The 18800-nt window shown below is 39.0% G+C and overlaps 1 protein-coding gene across 2 annotated transcripts in view; it reads left to right on the plus strand.

Annotated features, from left to right (window-relative positions):
• The window catches only part of CPD (carboxypeptidase D), a 91366-nt gene extending 75798 nt beyond the window's left edge, over positions 1-15568 (plus strand). For both annotated transcript variants that reach the window (XM_011990384.1, XM_011990385.1), the window contains exons 18-21: positions 3179-3310; positions 3885-4070; positions 4377-4476; positions 11469-15568. In XM_011990384.1, the coding sequence (XP_011845774.1) occupies positions 3179-3310; positions 3885-4070; positions 4377-4476; positions 11469-11695 (645 nt within the window). In that variant the 3' untranslated portion in view covers positions 11696-15568. The remainder of the gene's footprint in view (positions 1-3178; positions 3311-3884; positions 4071-4376; positions 4477-11468) is intronic.
• The last annotated feature ends 3232 nt before the right edge of the window (positions 15569-18800 follow it).

Consider the following 18800-nt stretch of genomic DNA (forward strand, 5'->3'; position numbering starts at 1 on the left):
TTTTTTTTTTTTTTTTTAACAGAGTCTCACTTTGTTGCTCAGGCTGGAGTGCAGTGGCTATGACTCCTTCGCAGCTTATTGCAGCCTCAACCTCCCAGGCCTAAGTGATCCCCCCACCTCAGCCTCTGGGAGTAGCCACCACCACCTGCATGCACCACCATGCTGGACCAATTATTTTAAATTCTTTGTAGAGACAGGGTCTCCCTTTGTTGCCTAGGCTGGAGTTCTTTATATGTTAATATAAAAGGCTGAACGTGGTGGTGGCTCACGTCTATAATCCCAGCACTTTGGGAGGCTGAGGCAGGAGGATCACCTGAGGTCAGGAGTTCGAGACCAGCCTGGCCAACATGGTAAAACCCGTCTCTACTAAAAATACAAAAAAATTAACTAGGCGTGGGGGGCAGGCACCTGTAATCCCAGCTACTTGGGAGGCTGAGGCAGGAGAATCTCTTGAACTAGGGAGGTGGAGGTTTCAGTGAGCCAAGATCATACCATTGCACTCCAGCCTGGGCAACAAGCACGAAACTCCATCTCAAGAAAAACAAATAAACAAACAAAAACCATTCTGGATGCTATGTATTCTAGATATGAAATTCTTATCAGATACATGATTTGCAAGTATTTTCTCCTATTCTGTAGGTTACCTTTTAAATTTCTTGATTATGTCCTTTGATACACAAGAGTTTTTAATTGTGATGAAATCCAATGTATCTGTTTTTGTTGTTGCTTTTGCAGTTGTTATCCTATCTAAAGATCTGTTGCTAAATCCAAAGTCATGAAGATTCCCCGCCCCCCCCCCATGTTTTCTTTTCTTTTTTCTGTTTTTTGGAGGGCAGATGTGGGATGAGTTGGGGTGCAGGGTGCATGCCCCTCCCCACCACCGCCCCACTCCATGCCACCTATGCTTGCGTTTTCTTTGAAGAGTTTTATGGGCTGGGCACGGTGGCTCAGGCCTGTAATCCGAGCACTTTGGGAGGCCAAGGTGGGTGGATCATTTGATGTCAGGAGTTTAAGACCAGCCTGGCCAACATGGTGAAACCCCATATACTAAAAATACAAACATTAGCCGGGCTGTAGTGCCGCGCACCTGTAATCCCAGCTACTCGGGAGGCTGCGGCAGGAGAATGGCTTGGGAGGGAGAGATTGCGATAAGCCGAGATCTCGCCACTGCACTCCAGTCTGGGCAACAGAGTGAGATCCTGTCTCAAAAAAAAAAAAAAAATTTATGGATCAAGCTGTCGTATTTTGGTCATTGATGCAATTTATTTTTTATGGCATGAAGTAGGAGTTCAGCTTCGTTTGTTTGTATGTAGAAATTCAGTTGTCTCAGCACTATTTGTTGAAAGACTATTTTTTCCCCACTGAATGGTTTTGGTACCCTTGTCAAAAATGAGTTTACCATAGATGTGTGGGTTTATTTCTGTACTCTCAATTCTATTCCATTGGTCTATGTGTTTGCCTTTATGCCAGTATCACTGTTTTGATTAATGTAGGTTTGTTGTGGTAAATTGCAAAATTGGAACGTGTGAGTCCTTCAACTTTATTGTTCTTAAAGATTGTTTTGGCTATTCAGGGCCCCTTGTCATTCCATTTGAATTTGAGCGTTGGCTTTTCTTTTTCTGAGAAAAGGGATGTTGGAATTTTGTTAGAGGTTGTGTTGAAACCATAGATCACTTTGTGTAGTATTGACATCTCTACAATATTGTCCTCCCATCCATTTATTTAGGTCTTCTTTAATTTCTGACAGCATTTTAATTCACTGTCTATCCACTTCAAATTAAGCAGGAGTTGTTAGCAGATGGGTGGGTGGCTGATCATTTTATTCACATGTGCAACCAGAAAATTGACTTCATTCTCATTTCTGCCTGTCTTCTGTCCTTTATTTACTAAGAACTTACTACTGGGAGGCACCTTGCCATATTAGTGATAAAATATATTGCCTGGCCTATTGTACGAATTAACTGTGTTACATAATTAATTGATTTGATGTAGAAGAGAGTAGCTCTCAACAGGCCATGAGAAATTAAAGACACAAAAAATTATATGTAGTCAGAGATACAGCCTTTTTCTCTGTAGAGGAGATGGCATTTGGGCTGCAGAGATTGTGAAGCGGAACATTCCAGAAAGAGGAAGCAGTACATAGCGGCAGTCCAATTTAGTTAGAGTATGGAGTGTAATGCAGAGCCGCAAAAGGTTAAGAATGGAAAGAGTACTGGTTGCTTTGAATGCTTTGTTTTAATAAGAATGGGAAACTATGAGGTTTTGAGCAGGGATAACAATATTGACATGATCTGAGCTATGCTATGGGAAAACTAATCTCTAAATAATCAGTTAAGATAGTTTGGAGGAAGAGACACTGGTACAGGGAGACTGGTTTGGAATTGTCTAGACAAAAAGTAATGAGGGCCTAGGTTATGCTAGTGGCAAGGAGAGTAGAGTCAGAGGATGACATTTTAGAGATTCTATAGAGGTAGAATTGACAAGATTCAGCAAATTATGGATGATAGTGAGATAGAGAAGTCAAAGACAAGACGTTTCATGGCTATGTGAGAAAATGAGTTAATATCATTAACTGAGTTAGGAAAAAGAAGATATTTTGGGAAAAGGTGGTAAGTTGGGTTTTTGAACCTGTCTGCACAGGTTTTGAGCAGGGATAACAATATTGACATGATCTGAGCTATGCTATGGGAAAACTAATCTCTAATCAGTTAAGATAATTTGATAAATGCTATATTGCAGGGAGTGGGTATTGTTACCAGCAGGGGTCCAGGTTGAGGGTATCAGAGGGCTAATGATTATTATCTCCAGAGCTTCAAGAACAACTGTGACGTTTCTGGGTTGTAAGGGAAGCTGACCCTCTTGTGCATGAACTTATTGATTCATTTCTTCAGCAAACCCGAATAAACCCCATCTAACTGGCACTACCAGGCACAGTGGGAAGCACTGAAGATAGGAAAGTGAATTCGACATAGCCCCTGTCCTCAAGGGCTCTCATAGAGTTTGTGACTGATTATAATACAGAGAGGTTTATTTATACTTGTCATAAAATGCTTTACAGCTTCTTTGTTTACATCAGCTACATTTTCTTTTCATTTACTCCATTTGTTGTATTACAATGCCTCATTCTTTCTTTTACTTACTAATTTTCCCACATTTGATTTTGAACTTTATATTTTAGGATTATAGCGTCACCTATGGCCATTGTCCGGAAATCACAGTATACACAAGCTGCTGTTACTTTCCTAGTGCTGCACAGCTCCCTTCCTTGTGGGCAGACAATAAGAGATCTCTTCTTAGTATGTTAGTGGAGGTGAGTCTTTTCCTTTTAACTAGAGGCAAACTCCCAGGAATGTGTTCAGTGAAAACCTTTATCGAAACATTGTCTTTTACCAAAAATGTATATTATTTATTTTAAATTTATATAAAAGAGTTTTGGTTATTTTATGTTTCCTAAATAGATGCCATTCATTCACATCTCTGGAATCTGCTATAATTTAGGTAATTTGACCTTGCAAGATGCTGCAAGTTCTTTAATTTGAATATCACAGAGTTACTGGAGTAGTATACCATAGTGGGAAGGAAATCACTCAAGGCATTAGAAGGTTGGGTTCTAATGCTTCAGGCTGTGACAGTATCAGAGTTCTCTTTTATGTCCAGCTCTGTGACCCTGAACATTAAAAAAATGGCAAACAAGGTCAGAGTCAGGGGGGGGGGGGGGGGTTGGGGGGAAGAGAAGAAGCAGGCCATACGGAGTTTGACACTTGTGTGTGTGTGGGTTTTGTTTTGTTTGTTCGGTTGGTTGGTTTTGGTCATGCCTCAAGCTAGTGCCTCTACAATGTCTGGCATTATGACAACATAAATTTATAGTTTAAACATTTTTTCAGGTTCACAAGGGAGTTCATGGATTTGTTAAAGATAAGACTGGAAAGCCAATCTCTAAAGCAGTCATTGTACTTAATGAAGGAATAAAGGTACACACAAAAGAGGGAGGTTATTTCCATGTACTCTTAGCGCCAGGTGTCCATAACATCAATGCCATCGCTGATGGGTACCAGCAACAACATTCACAGGTAAGAAACTCAAATTGAGTAGCATCATGTAAATTTTTATTCTTAGTAATACTTCTGTTTTATTTTGAAACTCTAGTTAGAAATCTTGAAGGGAATAAAGAAATAAAAATGTGACTGCCTCTTGATTACGATATCTTGTTATCCTTGTACCCCTTGCCACCAAAAGGGAAAATTTTCTAGCATTTTGTATACTTTAGATGGCAAGGCATCATCTCCTTAGTTTGCTATATGGGCCCTAATAATATAGCAGGGATACAGTACACCTTAAGCAGAACTTGTCATGATTCTTATACTTTCCCCTTCTAGGTCTTTGTGCATCATGATGCAGCTAGTTCTGTGGTGATAGTCTTTGACACAGATAACCGGATATTTGGTTTGCCAAGGGAGCTTGTGGTAACTGTATCAGGTAAAGACATTTTGATTTTTAGTAGTAAAAGTTAAAAACAATCTTGACATTTCAATATGAGAGTGGGTCACCTCCATAATCCTGAAACTAATCACTTGTCTTCTGATGTCTCCTTATCTAAATGTGATTTTCCTGGACCTCTGTTCTCCCATATGTTCTCCTGGCTTGCCTTTCTCTGCCGAGACCAGCTTGGTCAGGGAGACCCTAACCCAGCGGCGCTAGAGAAATTGAAGACGCACACACACAGAAATATAGAGTGTGAAGTGGGAAATCAGGGGTCTCACAGCCTTCAGAGCTGAGAGCCTTGAACATGTTATGCCCAGACCATTTATTCCCCGAAGAAGACCACCAGAGTCCAGAGTCAAAGCTAAGCAGCAAGGATCTTTATTACAGGTTCGAACCTGGAACTCTCACTCGCTCGTGAAACGAGACGGGCAGGAGAGCTCCTCCCCTAAGCTCCGAACAGTGTTATATAGTCTAAGAAAAGTGGGCATAGAATTATTATACAAATCAGATGTATGATTGGCTAGTGTTTGAATAAGGCAATTTGGCTAACTATGATTGGTTCCCGCCACTTCTGATATTTCGGCCCAACCCTTGAGGCGGGAGAGCAGTTTTACACAAAGGCAGTTAATTATATTGCGTCAGGTTGCACAACCGGTTTATGGCAGCATGAGTGTATCTTATCTAAACACGTCTTGTGACCCGGCCTCAGAAAGAAAAACAGGTACTTACAGAACTTATTTCTGGTACGTGCAGAGATAAGAGAGCAGAACAAAGGGTTTAGCAATAGGGTGTAGCGGGGGAGCAGGTACGCATTTTTTTGTGTCTTTGTGTCCTTTCAAACAGAGATTTACCCATGTATTTATTAACAACAAGCCAGTCATTAGCATTGTTTCTATAGATTAACTAAAAGTATCCCTTATGGGAAACGAAGGTATGAGCCAAAATAAAGGGATGGGTTGGGCTAGTTATCTGCAGTAGGAGCATGTCCTTAAGGCACAGATCGCTCATGCTATTGTTTGTAGTTTAAGAATGCCTTTAAGTGGTTTTCCACCCTGGGCGGGCCAGGTGTTCCTTGCCCTCATTCTGGTAAACCCACAACCTTCCAGTGTGGGCATCATGGCCATGATGAACATGTCACAGTGCTGCAGAGATTTTGTTTATGGCCAGTTTTGGAGCCAGTTTATGGCCAGATTTTGGGGGGCCTGTTCCCAACATGTCCCCCTTTTATTTGCAAATCGATCAAAGCAAAGGCAGCTTTGTCACAGTGAGCTACTTCTCGCAGGAGTCAAGTTCCACATTTGCAGACTATACAAAGACAACAGATTAAAAGCACAATCATCATTGAAATCACAGAGCTTCCAAGCGTTTTTATCCATTTTAATGGGTTACTAGCTGGTAATCTATCTGCAGCTCCTTTAAGCACTCCAGTTCCTGGCATTAAGGTCAGGTGTGCCCAGGATGCTTTAAATATTTGTTCCCAAATTTTGATCTTATTAAGAGCTATTAATAGTTTCCACAAATCCTTATGTTTAGCTCCTACAACGAACCTTATCATTTGAGGTTGAGGTGCCACTATACTGCCATGGTTCCAGATAATAGGAACTTTTGCCATACTTCTTATCATTTCTACCATCTGACCGTTTTGTTCAGACCATCTGAACATAGTGTGGCCATGGCATGCAGACTGAGAGGTGCAATTCAAGCTAAACATCCCCTTAGGGGACCAATCAATAATGATTCCATAGGAATCATTGCACAGCACCTCTGCCTGTTTTGCAATGCAATCTTCCTAAACAAGTATGTTCATTTTTTCTGGCCAGGTTTAATTTTGTTTACAAACAGGTTTTTGAGGGCAGTATGCCTCAATTATAAGAGCAGATTTATTATGGTAAATACTGAGATCAGAAAGCATGTGTAACTGTGTCATAGAGTGATTACATCCAGGCATTATTGCCAGCCAAGATTGATAAATATGCCCAATAAGTATAATTGTTCTCTGTGTCTGCCCTTGTTGAAGGAATACTCACAGCAATGGCGATCACCACTATTATAGCTACCCATTAAATTACTTATTGTGACTGGTTGTCCCGCTTTCCTCAGGTTTTCTTCCACCATCTGTGACAGCTTCTTGATCTGTCCCCAGGTGGGTGGCTGTGTTTGACAGGTGTTGCTCGTGACAGTTGGGGTCCTCCTCAGCATCAGTCTCAACATGGCTGCAACCAGGGGGTCCTCGGGATCCTCCCGGAATCTCTTCCTCAGCATCTGGCTCATGATAAGGTTTCGGGTGTCTTGATGGTATCCAAATCAGCTGTTGATTTTGGCTTGGAGAAACACAAGCATAACCTCTACCCCAAGTTATTATTTTACCTATTTCCCAACTGTTTGTTATTGGATCTCTCCACTTAACCAGTTGTTCTGCTTCTGTCTTTGCAGCTGGTTTCTGTAGATGCTGTTCAGCTGCTGATAACATCTGACCTTTGGGCAGGCTCAAAAAATTTAAAGTTAATAATGCTAGATTCAGTTGTATATGGGCTATCCTGTAATCCCTATTTCTCCCTCTTTTTTGTTTTTGTCATCAGTTGTTTATCTGTATGAAATTGTAACTAAGCATTTTTAATTAACTGTGTGGAATGAACCATGTATGAAGAATCAGAAATGACATTAATAGGCATATTAAAAGCAGTCAATACCTCAGTTACAGCTACAAGCTCTGCTTTTTGAGCTGAAGTATAGGGCATCTGGGAAACTTTACCTTTTGATCCAGAATAAGAAGCTTTACCATTACTAGACCCATCTGTAAAACAATGAAAACGCTTAGCAGGCTGCTGGTTGTTTACCACAAGAATTGTAAATGCAAAACATTCACAATCTTGCTCAGCTAACGGGATAGTAAAGAAACAGTCTTTTAAATCTATGACTATTAAAGGCCAAGTTTTTGGGATTATAGCAGGAGAAGGCAATCCTGGCTGTAATGCTCCCATAGGTTGTATAATTGAGTTGATGACTCTTAAGTCAGTTAACATTCTCCATTTACCTGATTTTTTCTTAATTACAAAACCTGGAGAATTCCAAGGGGAAAATGTTGGAGCTGTGTGTCCGTTTTCTAATTGTTCAGTAACTAATTTCTCTAAAGCCTCCAGTTTCTCTTTACTTAGCGGCCATTGTTCTATCCAAATTGGCTTATCTGTTAACCATTTTAAAGGTATAGGTTCTAGAGGCTTAACAATGGCTGCCATAAAAAATGATATCCTAATCTTTGTCAGGAACTTTGTCTTTCCACTTGAAGTGGTTTTTTCAAACCCTGCAAATTTTTTTCTAGTCCCATACCAGGGACATACCCCATTTCATGCATTGTATGTTGACTTTGAGGGCTATATAATTGTTCTGATATTAGAACTTGTGCTCCCCGTTGTTGTAATAAGTCTCTCCCCCATAAATTTATAGGTACAGATGTTTTAATTGGTCAAATAGTCCCAGGGTGTCCATCGAGCCCTTCACAATGCAAAATATAACTGCTCTGATATACTTCAGGGGCTTTAGCAACTCCAACTATGTTAAATTGAGCGGGTTGAATTGACCACACGGAGGACCAGTGCTGTAGAGAAATGATTGCAATGTCCGCTCCTGTATCTACCAAACCTTTAAATTTCTTTCCCTGAATAGTTATTTCAAAGGTAGGACGTTTATCAGTAATTTGATTTACCCAATAAGCTGCTTTGCCTTGTTTATTTGTGCTTCCAAATCCTCCTGTTAGTTTAATTTCATTTTTCCCCATTTCCACATATGGCACAATCAGGAGCTGTGCTATATGATCTCCTGGCTCTGCTTTCCAGGGAACAGAAGTAGATATAACAATTTGAATTTCCCCATTAATATCTGAATCAATGACTCCTGTATGTATTTGTACCTCTTTTAAATTTAAACTAGACCTGCCTAGAAGTAATCCTATCGTCCCTGCTGGCAGGGGTCCACAGACTCCTGTTGGGACCTTTTGTGAGGGTTCCCCAGCAGAAGACTCACAACTTTTGTGCAGCATAAATCTACCACGGCACTACCGGCTGTGGTGGGGCACAGATTTTGTACAGGGAAGAGCGAATGGCCTGAGCTGGAAATGCCCTGGTTTGGAATGGGGCCTGGGATGGGCCCCTTATGGCATTTCCCGAAAGTGGGTTCCCATCTTTATCAAACTTAGAGTGACACTGATTAGCCCAATGTTTTCTTTTTTTACATTTTGGACATATTTCGGGCTCAGCAGTTTTCTTTTTTCCCCTATCTGGTGGCCTGACTCACTGATTTTTTTCTACTTTTTTTTTTTTTAGTATGACCATGCTTCTCACAGTTAAAACAAGCTCCAGGAAATGGAGTTCCTTTATTCACTCTCAGTCCTGCCATTGCCTGTGCTAGCAGAGTAGCCTTATGCAGATTATCTCTGATACCATCACAGGCCTTGATATAATCAATTAAATGTGCTTTCCCGAATTTAAAAGGAAAAGGCTCAAATGTAGCTATACTATTTCCCTGTTGATCTGGGGGGTATATTCTAACAGGGAACTGCCAAGCCTCTAAATCACCCTCTCGGCTAGCTTGCTGAATTCCTGCCTGAATAGAACTAAGAGGAGTCTCTTGAGGCGCTGCTCGAACAGTCACGGGGCAACTACTTTTCACCCAGTGTCCTCCAGAAAAGAAAGATCTGGAGGGTCTTTTTCTTCAAAATAATAATGAGGGGGTGCAGAAGGATAGGGATGAACCTCTCCCTCCTTTGCTGCTTTAGCTTTAGCTGGCAAACAAACCTGCTCTGTAACCTCTTCTGTTACTTCGTTACACTCTCCTTCCTCCTCATCAGTGTGAAAAAGTTCCAAGGTGGAATGAACCAGAGCCCACACTTGTCCCATTGTTACCCTAATGCTTCCGAGCTCCCCTTCTTACTCACCACAGGGATTGCTTTAGGAGTACTCAGGTGTCCTCCAGCTTAGTTCCATGTTCTCAGTTCCATGTTCTCCAACTGCCGCTCCAGCAACCCTTCAACCTGGATTCGAGCCCCCACAATGGACGCCACTTGCTGAGACCAGCTTGGTCGGAAAGACCCTAACCCAGTGGTGCTAGAGGAATTAAAGACACACACAGAGAAATATAGAGGTGTGAAGTGGGAAATCAGGGGTCTCACAGCCTTTAGAGCTGAGAGCCTCGAACAGAGATTTACCCACGTTTATTAACAGCAAACCAGTCATTAGCATTGTTTTTATAGATATTAGATTAATTAAAAGTATCCCTCATGGGAAATGAAGGGATTGGCCGAAATAAAGGGATGGGTTGGGCTAGTTATCTGCAGCAGGAGCATGTCCTTAAGGCACAGATCACTCATGCTATTGTTTGTAGTTTAAGAATGCCTTTAAGTGGTTTTCTGCCTTGGGTGGGCCAGGTGTTCCTTGCCCTCATTCTGGTAAACCCACAACCTTCCAGCATGGGTGTCATGGCCATGATGAACATGTCACAGTGCTGCAGAGATTTTGTTTATGGCCAGTTTTGGAGCCAGTTTATGGCCAGCTTTTGGGGTCCTGTTCCCAATATTTCTGTTTCTTCAGGTCTATACTCAAATGTCACCTCCACGGAGAGGTCTTCCCTGATCACCCTAGCTACCCCTGTGACTATCTCTATCCTGCTTTTTTTCATTATAGCACTTCTCACTAACATTGTATTGGTTCATTTATTTGTCTATATTCAATCTTTCCCACTAAAACATAAGCTCTGAGAGAGTGAGGAATCTACCTGCATCCTCAGAGCCCAGAACGATGCTTAGCACGCAGTGGGTCTTAATTAAGAGTTGTTGAATGAATGAATGATTTGCTTTATATTAAAGTTTTAAGTTCCTAGGACTTTGACTTATATTAGTTCTGCTTTTTCAAGATCCAGGAAAGAGGAAATGTTTGCTTTCACTGGAACTAATTCATGTCATTGCTTGGATTACTGAAAGGTTAAGAAGAAAAAAAAATGTGGTAAAATGAATACTCTGATGTATTCTATTTGATACAAAGAGCTTTTGTTTATTTCTAAGTGCAACTTGGCTGAGGCAGAATAACCAAGTTTTATCACAGGGTTCCTGTGGGACAGACCCTTAGTTGAGAGAAAGTAGTATATTGGAAACAAGACCCAATCATAGATACTGTGTGGTGAGTTTAAAGAGTTCTTATCTTGTCTCAGATAAAGTGTAAATAACTTAGTGGTTAAAAACACAGGAGGTAGAATTCAGCCATGGTTTAAATCTGGCTCTGTCACCCATGAGCTATTGTGAACTTAATTTTTATTATTTTTAGTTTCTAACACTTTTATTTTGATAACCTTATGTACAAATTTAAAATAAACTAAGAGAATTGGATGAAGTGAAAGTTCACTGGAAAGGAGGAGTATAATAGAAGTCATAAAAAGCAGGTTGCAGAACAGTAGACACAGTATAATCTCATTATGGTAAAAGAAAAAAATACATGTATATGCACATGCATAAAGAAAGATCTGGGGCCAGGCATGGTGGCTCACGCCTATAATCCCAGCGCTTTGGGAGGCCGAGGCAGGTGGATCACTTGAGGGTCAGGAGTTCTAGACTAGCCTGGGCAACATGGCAAAACCCCATCTCTACCAAAAAAAAAAAAAAAAAAAAAATTAGCCAGGTGTGGTGGCGTGCACCTGTGGTACTGCTCAGGAGGCTGTGGTGGAAGGATCACACACAGAAAAGATCTGGTAACTAAAAATGATCTCTGGGTAATGGAAATGTAAAGATAGGAGGTTTTTGGTTTTGACTTTTGTTAGTTTGTATTTTTAAATTTTGTATATTGTACATATACTGCTTCTATTATAATAAAAGGTTGTTCTTAAGTGCATGAAATAGAAATAAAATAAATGCGGGGTATATTATTAAAAGTTCCATTGTAAGCAGCTGCTTATTAATATCCTTAAAGTATAATATCACCCACATGATGGTTTTTGTTTGTCAGGTGCTACTATGTCGGCATTGATCCTAACAGCTTGCATTATTTGGTGCATCTGCTCAATCAAGTCTAATAGACACAAGGATGGCTTTCATCGGCTCAGGCAGCATCATGATGAGTATGAAGATGAAATTCGCATGATGTCTACCGGCTCCAAGAAGTCCCTCCTAAGCCATGAGTTCCAAGATGAAACAGACACTGAAGAGGAAACATTATATTCTAGCAAACATTGAGAAACACATTTTGCATATCTCCCAGCATAAGTACCAAGCAAAATTACAGTTCCTCTTGGGAGAACACTGCATTAAGAAGAGAGACTCTCTTGCTTCTTCAAAGAGCTTTGGGAAGTTAAATTGCTAAATTTGTATTCTCTGTGAATTTCACTGGCAGTTTCGAACTTCCCTTCCTTAAAGTATTCTTAACCTTTAAAAAAAAAAATCTGATTTCTATTTATGCAGCAGAGATGGGACAGCCACTTTGTTTTTCTTTTTAATTTAAGATGAGCTATTTGGAGCTTATGTAATAATGGCATAAAACCAACTAGAGGATGTTGTATTTTGCACATCAGATGTTTACTAGTGGCTTTAGTATTTTTCTTTGTTTTAAATGGCCAAAAGAATCCAGAAACATTAAGGCAGGGAAAGCAGTCAGAATCAACATAAAGCTTTAAAAACTCAAGGTTTTTTCAACCTACTGAGGAGTACTTTTCTCTAGTTGTTAAATAGCTGGAGTTTCTCTTATTCAGGTTTAATGGAGGTTGAATTGATTTTTAAACACATATAACAGTAGGAAATGAATAAATGGGCTTCTGCATTTGGCTTTCTACCTGTTCCAAGGCTAGATCGGAACTGGTAGACTATGCTGTAAGCAGGATTTCACTACCTCTCTTGTAAGGTTTAGCAAACTTCTAAATAGCCCATTTTAAGGGAGAACTTACTTTGTTGTGAAAGATCTAAATGCCCACTTGAATGAAGCTGAGAGAGAGATCCAGCAAAAGCTAAAACTCATGTTGCCTATCTTTGAACTTGGTAAAAACCCACAGGTGCTGCTGCTTATATCTGTGAAGCACTAGCTTATTCTAGGAATGCCTGATTCTTTAATATTGCCTAAATCAGAATCTTTTTCTATGTTGCACACATGGTTTTCAGATGACCCAACCATCTGCAAGATCTGAATTCTACTGAAAATATCTAGAAATGTGGAAGAGACCTACTTGCACATTCTTAACCTGTATTTAAACACAAAATATCTATACTTCATGTTCCAGCCCAAGCCTATACCCTGTAATAGCATACTATTATTGAAATCACTTGGCCGGTCTTGTTCACATAGGCCTCTGGGAGTAATTTGGTTCTTTGTCCTAATGTTTCATTTGACAGTCTCTTTTTGATCAACCAATTTTGCTAAAAGTTCAGTCGAAAGTTTTTAAGTATAGCTCCCTCCCTTGAAAAAAATGTAAACTATGACTGCTGAGTGATAAAACACTGTGGTGTGAAAGTGTCATCTTCACTGCCAATCAGGCAAAGACCTGAAAGATTTGCATTTTATTGTGTCTGTCTTATGCAACGGAAATGATGCTTTTTGTAAGTATGCATCTTACCAATGATCTAACGGTTTAATACCTTTGAATGTTTTAATGACCAAGTTGCTGCTGAACTTATACTAAATCAGGGGATCAAAAAACTTGCTCTCATCTTCTCAAATTGTATTCTATATCCATTAATGTATCAGTTATCCCAAAGCCTTCAGGTGGAGTGGTTTACCACCTACCTAGGTCATTCAACCAGGTTTGGTGAGGAATGCATTCAAAGTGGCTTTATAAAAGAAGATTTTGTTTAGCAAGAATAATGAGGTCATGTCATTTGTTAGTAAGTATCTGTGATAAATCTGTGGTTCAAGGTGAAGCTATTCTGGTATTCTGGTATTAGCAACTGTAAATTCTGCCACCTCATACATGGAACAGAGCTTGTGGGATGCTAATAGTTAATGAAGTATACATGATTTAATTTCTTCTAATAATCTATATGTTTTCTTTAAGGATGGTGGTATATTGCTCTTTTTCAGCTTTATTTTTAAGAGTACAGTCAGGAAACCAACAAGGGGCCTAAGAGTGGCTGGCCCTGCTTGGGACATTACAGCAAATGAAACAAAGTTAATGTGACAGACTTTGCTTTGTTATCATTGGTCTTCACTAGAGGATACCTTTTTACATTTACTTCTCTCTTGGATCAAATATGTCTTTAACTGTACATCTCAGTGGCTGGAGGCCATGCCTTTTAAGCATGTGTAAAATTTTAAAGAAATGAACATACAAATAGTTATTTTAGTAATACTTCCTGAAAGAAAAACCAAATTCTGCTATAAATCTTGACCGTCAATGAACTTTTAAATAACGCATTTAGCTGGAAAACAATACTTTCCCAGCTTGTGTTACCTAGAAGCGTGAATGTATAGGATCCCTGACTACTAAGGCTATATTCTCAGCCCTTCCCTGTTTTTTATTTGCGGATCTAATCTAATCTTAGAACATATTAACTGCTTAAGGCATTGAAGCCATATGGGATGGGGATACATTTCTTCAGTGTTTCTCCGAGAGACTTTCCATTTCCTTGGAGTTACAGAGGCAAGTATCATAGTATTAAGAAATTTGCCTAAATCTGAGTTGTGCCTTTCTTTACTCACAAGGCATGAGTTTTGTCCTGGTGATCAGTTTGCAAGACTTATTCCTTCCCAGCTCCTTAATAAAAGCAAAGTGATTGAGTAGGTAATGTTCAAAGTGTCCACCTGTGTACATGTACTTGTATCGATTATGTAGTTCAGTAAGATGTGCCCAAGTCATTTCAGAAGGAAAGATCCTTTGGTTTTGATGCACTTTGCTGAACAGTTGGGTAGTGAGTGGGATCCTATCCAGTTGAGGAATGCTTGCAATGCTTATTGAAAGGATTTGCTTTGGGACTTTGTCATCTTCCAGAAAGGAAACATATTGTATATTTGGCCCAGTGTGATTGATTGCTTAATCTTTGGTAACTTTTACTTGAATGGGATTTGCTGAATTCATGACTATTGAATTTAAATCTAATTATGAGTTGACAAATAAATAAAAGGTAGTGTTTATGTCTGAGCTTATTGTGTTTGAGCTAACACCAGGTTACTCGGTAACCATAACCTGCTCCTCCATTTCCATTTATTCTCAACATTAAATAGTTTTATCTTGTTGTTGCCAGAAATGCACTTGTGCCAGGTGTTGACCCTGCTGTATGAAAAGCTTATTGGCAATCAACTCTGTAATAGTGCCCTACATTACGGTTTTTCTGGTGGAATTGTTTTAACAATGACAACCCAGCATTTCCATATAATTTTGCTTTATTGTTATTACTATAAATTCCACTATGATTGATGTTTAGTGGTTTTCTATAGCAACTTTTTTGATAACTCTTGGGTTTCTGATTTGTTTTAACTAGTTATTTTGGGGGGATGATTGGGGTCTTTGATTAATGTCAACTGAACTTGGATTTCTAGTTCATGAAGAAATCTCTCCCAATACCCATTTATCCTATTTTTAGCAGTAATTCCTTAATAATTCCACTTGATTTTCAGAATATTGTCCTGGTTGATTTTGATTTGACAGAGTACATTATGAAATTTGAAAGTAGATTACCATTTTGAGGCAGTTGGATATAAATTATGTAAATATGTATGATTGTGATTTTTATAAATGGCATAACATGAGTGTACTAATTACCTTCTATGCTGGCCATGCTACAGATTTTCTGGAGGTATGACATAATGGTATTTTTTAATGCTCAGATTAAAAATCAGCTTTTCACCTCTCCAATTTTTCCAAGTGATACTCCCAGTTCTAGAGCAATCTACAGCTGTTTATATAAGGTGCCCAACACCCGTTCATCTCAAGTGCTTCAGTCTTTGGTTTATTTCATGCACTGTGCCTTCAAAATGAAATTTTTAAAAGGGACTTTAAATGAAGTTGAATAGTAGTTTTTAAAAGTCAATGTGTAATTTATGTGAAATCTAACTGTAATGAGGTCCTTTCTGTTTTTTATATGTAAACAGATCTACTAATCCTGTATAAAAGTTATTTTATGATGTTTGTCTTTCTTTGTGTTTTGTCTCATAATCTTTTTTCAGATGCAATAGGCCAGAAAAAGTTATAGGTCCAGTTTGAAAGTTATTTAGTTTTTCTGCCTATACTAGTGGAAAAATAGTACCAGGATCAGAATACAGGGTATCACCTATGGAATGTTTCTGTATTTATGAATCAACTCAAAAGAAACCTTTGTTTCTGAAATCACATTACATAGTGGCCACAGTTTTCTGTTTGTAGCTCAGCTAGATTGTTATATATGTTCAATCATATCACAATAACACAAAACTGGTCATTGAAAGGTTTTTATGTACCCAGTTAGAATAATGTGTCCTGGCACTTATAGGCGCAGCAAGGATGAATTCAATATCCCCTTTTCACTTAGCAACAATGTGTTACTTCTACCCTAATAGGAGTTGGGAAAGCAAAGATATATAAGAAACAGACTCTGCTGACAAAGAACTCATAGTCCAGACCAGAGAAATAGAAATGGAAATAAGTTATATTTCAACAGTGATTGGTTCATCTAAAAGTCTCTGCTGTAAAGGAAATAAAGCATAGAGGTTTGAGCATGGACTTTGGAGTTGGACCAATCTGTGATTGATTCTTGGCTCTGCTACTTGCTTCCGATGTGAGCCTGTACAACTTTCTTGACATTCTCTGAGCCTCAGTTTCTCTACTGGTTAAAGAATAATGCTTGATAGGATTGCAGTGGAAAATTAAACGAAATAATGTTAGAAAAGTTCCCAATATAATATTTGACTCGGAATTGAATGCCCGTGGTAACCAGCATCATTTTCCTTTATGTGATGTCTTCTTATGCCTTTGAAAGAAAGTTACTTTATCAAATGTATAAACAAAGATCTGTTTATAGGTGATCTTTTTAATTTAGAAGAAATTCTGAGACACAAATACTAAAAAAAAAAAAAAAGAAACTTTTATTATGTGGTTCAATAGATTGTCTAAAGCATGGCAGTAAAGTTTTAATTATGCCAAAATGCTTCATATTTGTTTTTAAATGAAATTAAGTTGTATTTATGCTTCTTTAGTGAAAACAGCCTTACTTAACTGCTACAGGAAGTGTGAATAGTGATAACAGTTCTTTTTCTCTCAATGTTTGAAATATTTTCCTGAATTTTCTTAGTTTTCTCATACTTGAATTAAGAACCCTTTTGGTTTGTTTCATAAACAGTAATCTAGTTATGTTCAGCTTTTCAGATTTCTAATAGCTGATTGTTCTCAGCAAAGTAAACATGATGGTCAACACTAATACTACTCAATTCTGAATAAGTGCCATTGTGTGGGTCTTCATGTCTTAGTCTTAGTTATAGTTAGAATACCAACTGATTCTATGCTATTTGTTGCAAACCTCAGATAAATACACCATTTGTTATTACACACAACTTAAAAGCAATAAAATCAGTAGACAAAGTGCAATTTTACCTTTATATATATATATACACACACACACAAATATATATACAAATACATATACAAAAGTATATTTGTAAATATATATAATGGGAGACTTTAACACCCCACTGTCAACATTAGACAGATCAACGAGACAGAAAGTTAACAAGGATATCCAGGAATTGAACTCAACTCTGCACCAAGCGGACCTAATAGCCATCTACAGAACTCTCCACCCCAAATCAACAGAATATACATTCTTCTCAGCACCACATTGCACTTATTCCAAAACTGACCACATAGTTGGAAGTAAAGCACTCCTCAGTAAATGTAAAACAAATATATATACACAAAAAATATATATATAAAAATATATATATATATTTTTGAGACAGATTCTCACTGTCTCCCAGGCTGGAGTGCAGTGGTGTGATCTCAGCTCACTGCAACCTCTGGCTCCCGGTTTCAAGCAATTCTCCTGCCTTAGCCTCCCAAGTAGCTGGAATTACAGGCATGCACCATCATGCCCAGCTAATTTTTGTATTTTTAGTAGAGACAGAGTTTCGCCATGTTGGCCAGGCTGGTCTGGAACTCCTGACCTCAAGTGATCCTCCCACCTTGGCCTCCCAAAGTGCTGGGATTACAGGCATGAGCCACCATGCCCGGCCCCAATTTTAACTTTAATATCACAATTTTCACCTACATTAGTAGAATATTAAAAGCAAACATACTATTTCTTCGGCATTTTGGTTGAGGTTAAATAATCCTCTTCCCTAATTACTGTGTAAACAAATGTAGACAAGGTAAGCAAGAATGAGACAGGATGGCCTACATGGAGTAGTAAGGTGTTGAAGTTTAGAGGCCAGCCTGAAAGACTGAGGAAAAAAGGCTGAGAATTACTTGATAAGACTGAAGGTACGATCATTAGAAGTGGGAGTATATTGAGATGGATATCTCAAATTCAGCAATATGAGGAGGCAGAGATAAAGTCAAAACTGTAGTTGGAAATCAGCAAGTGGAGAAACTTAAGATGGAACACGGAGGAAACAGAGTGCAGATTAAATAGAAATTGCTATGATAACATGGATTATATTCTGTGATAACCACTGAGGTTGAGCCAAAGTGAAGGAATAATGGTGAAAGTCTAGATTGCTAATTTCGAGTATTTGAGGTTATTCCAGTATTTATGATGATGATGATTATTTATTATGTACATATGGTTCCTAGCAGAGTTTTTCAAGACTAAACAGGCTTTTGATCTAGAGTCAAAAACATTGATCCTGTTGAGAGGGAATGAAACAGAAAGGGACTGGGCAAGTTACAGTAATGACTCAACTGCAGGACTGCTAGATTTAAAAAAATAATAATTTTAGATTTACAGAGAAGTTGCAGAGATCATACAGAGTTGACTCCTGGGTTTTGATTTGGAAGATGTGAGTGTTGGGAGGACAAAAGAGGAGGGATTATACTCAGTTTTCTGTTTAGCAGAATGTGAATGGAACACATTGGAAAGAGGGCCTGGGCATAGGAAATAGGATGTCTAGAACCTAGGCAGCCATGCACAGCTTGGGTACTCCAGGTGTCAAGATATGTGGCACTGCTTCTAGATGACCAAGTTCAATTGGAATCTCTAGTGGAGGCCGGGTGAGGTGGCTCACACCTGTAATCCCAGCACTTTGGGAGGCCAAGGCGGGCAGATCACAAGGTCAGGAGATCGAGACCATCCTGGCTAACATGGTGAAACCCCCGTCTCTACTAAAAATGCAAAAAAATTAGCCAGGCGTGGTGGCAGACGCCTGTAGTCCCAGCTACTCGGGAGGCTG

Source organism: Mandrillus leucophaeus, unplaced genomic scaffold (assembly GCF_000951045.1).
Source record: "Mandrillus leucophaeus isolate KB7577 unplaced genomic scaffold, Mleu.le_1.0 Scaffold379, whole genome shotgun sequence".
Lineage (NCBI taxonomy): Eukaryota > Metazoa > Chordata > Mammalia > Primates > Cercopithecidae > Mandrillus > Mandrillus leucophaeus.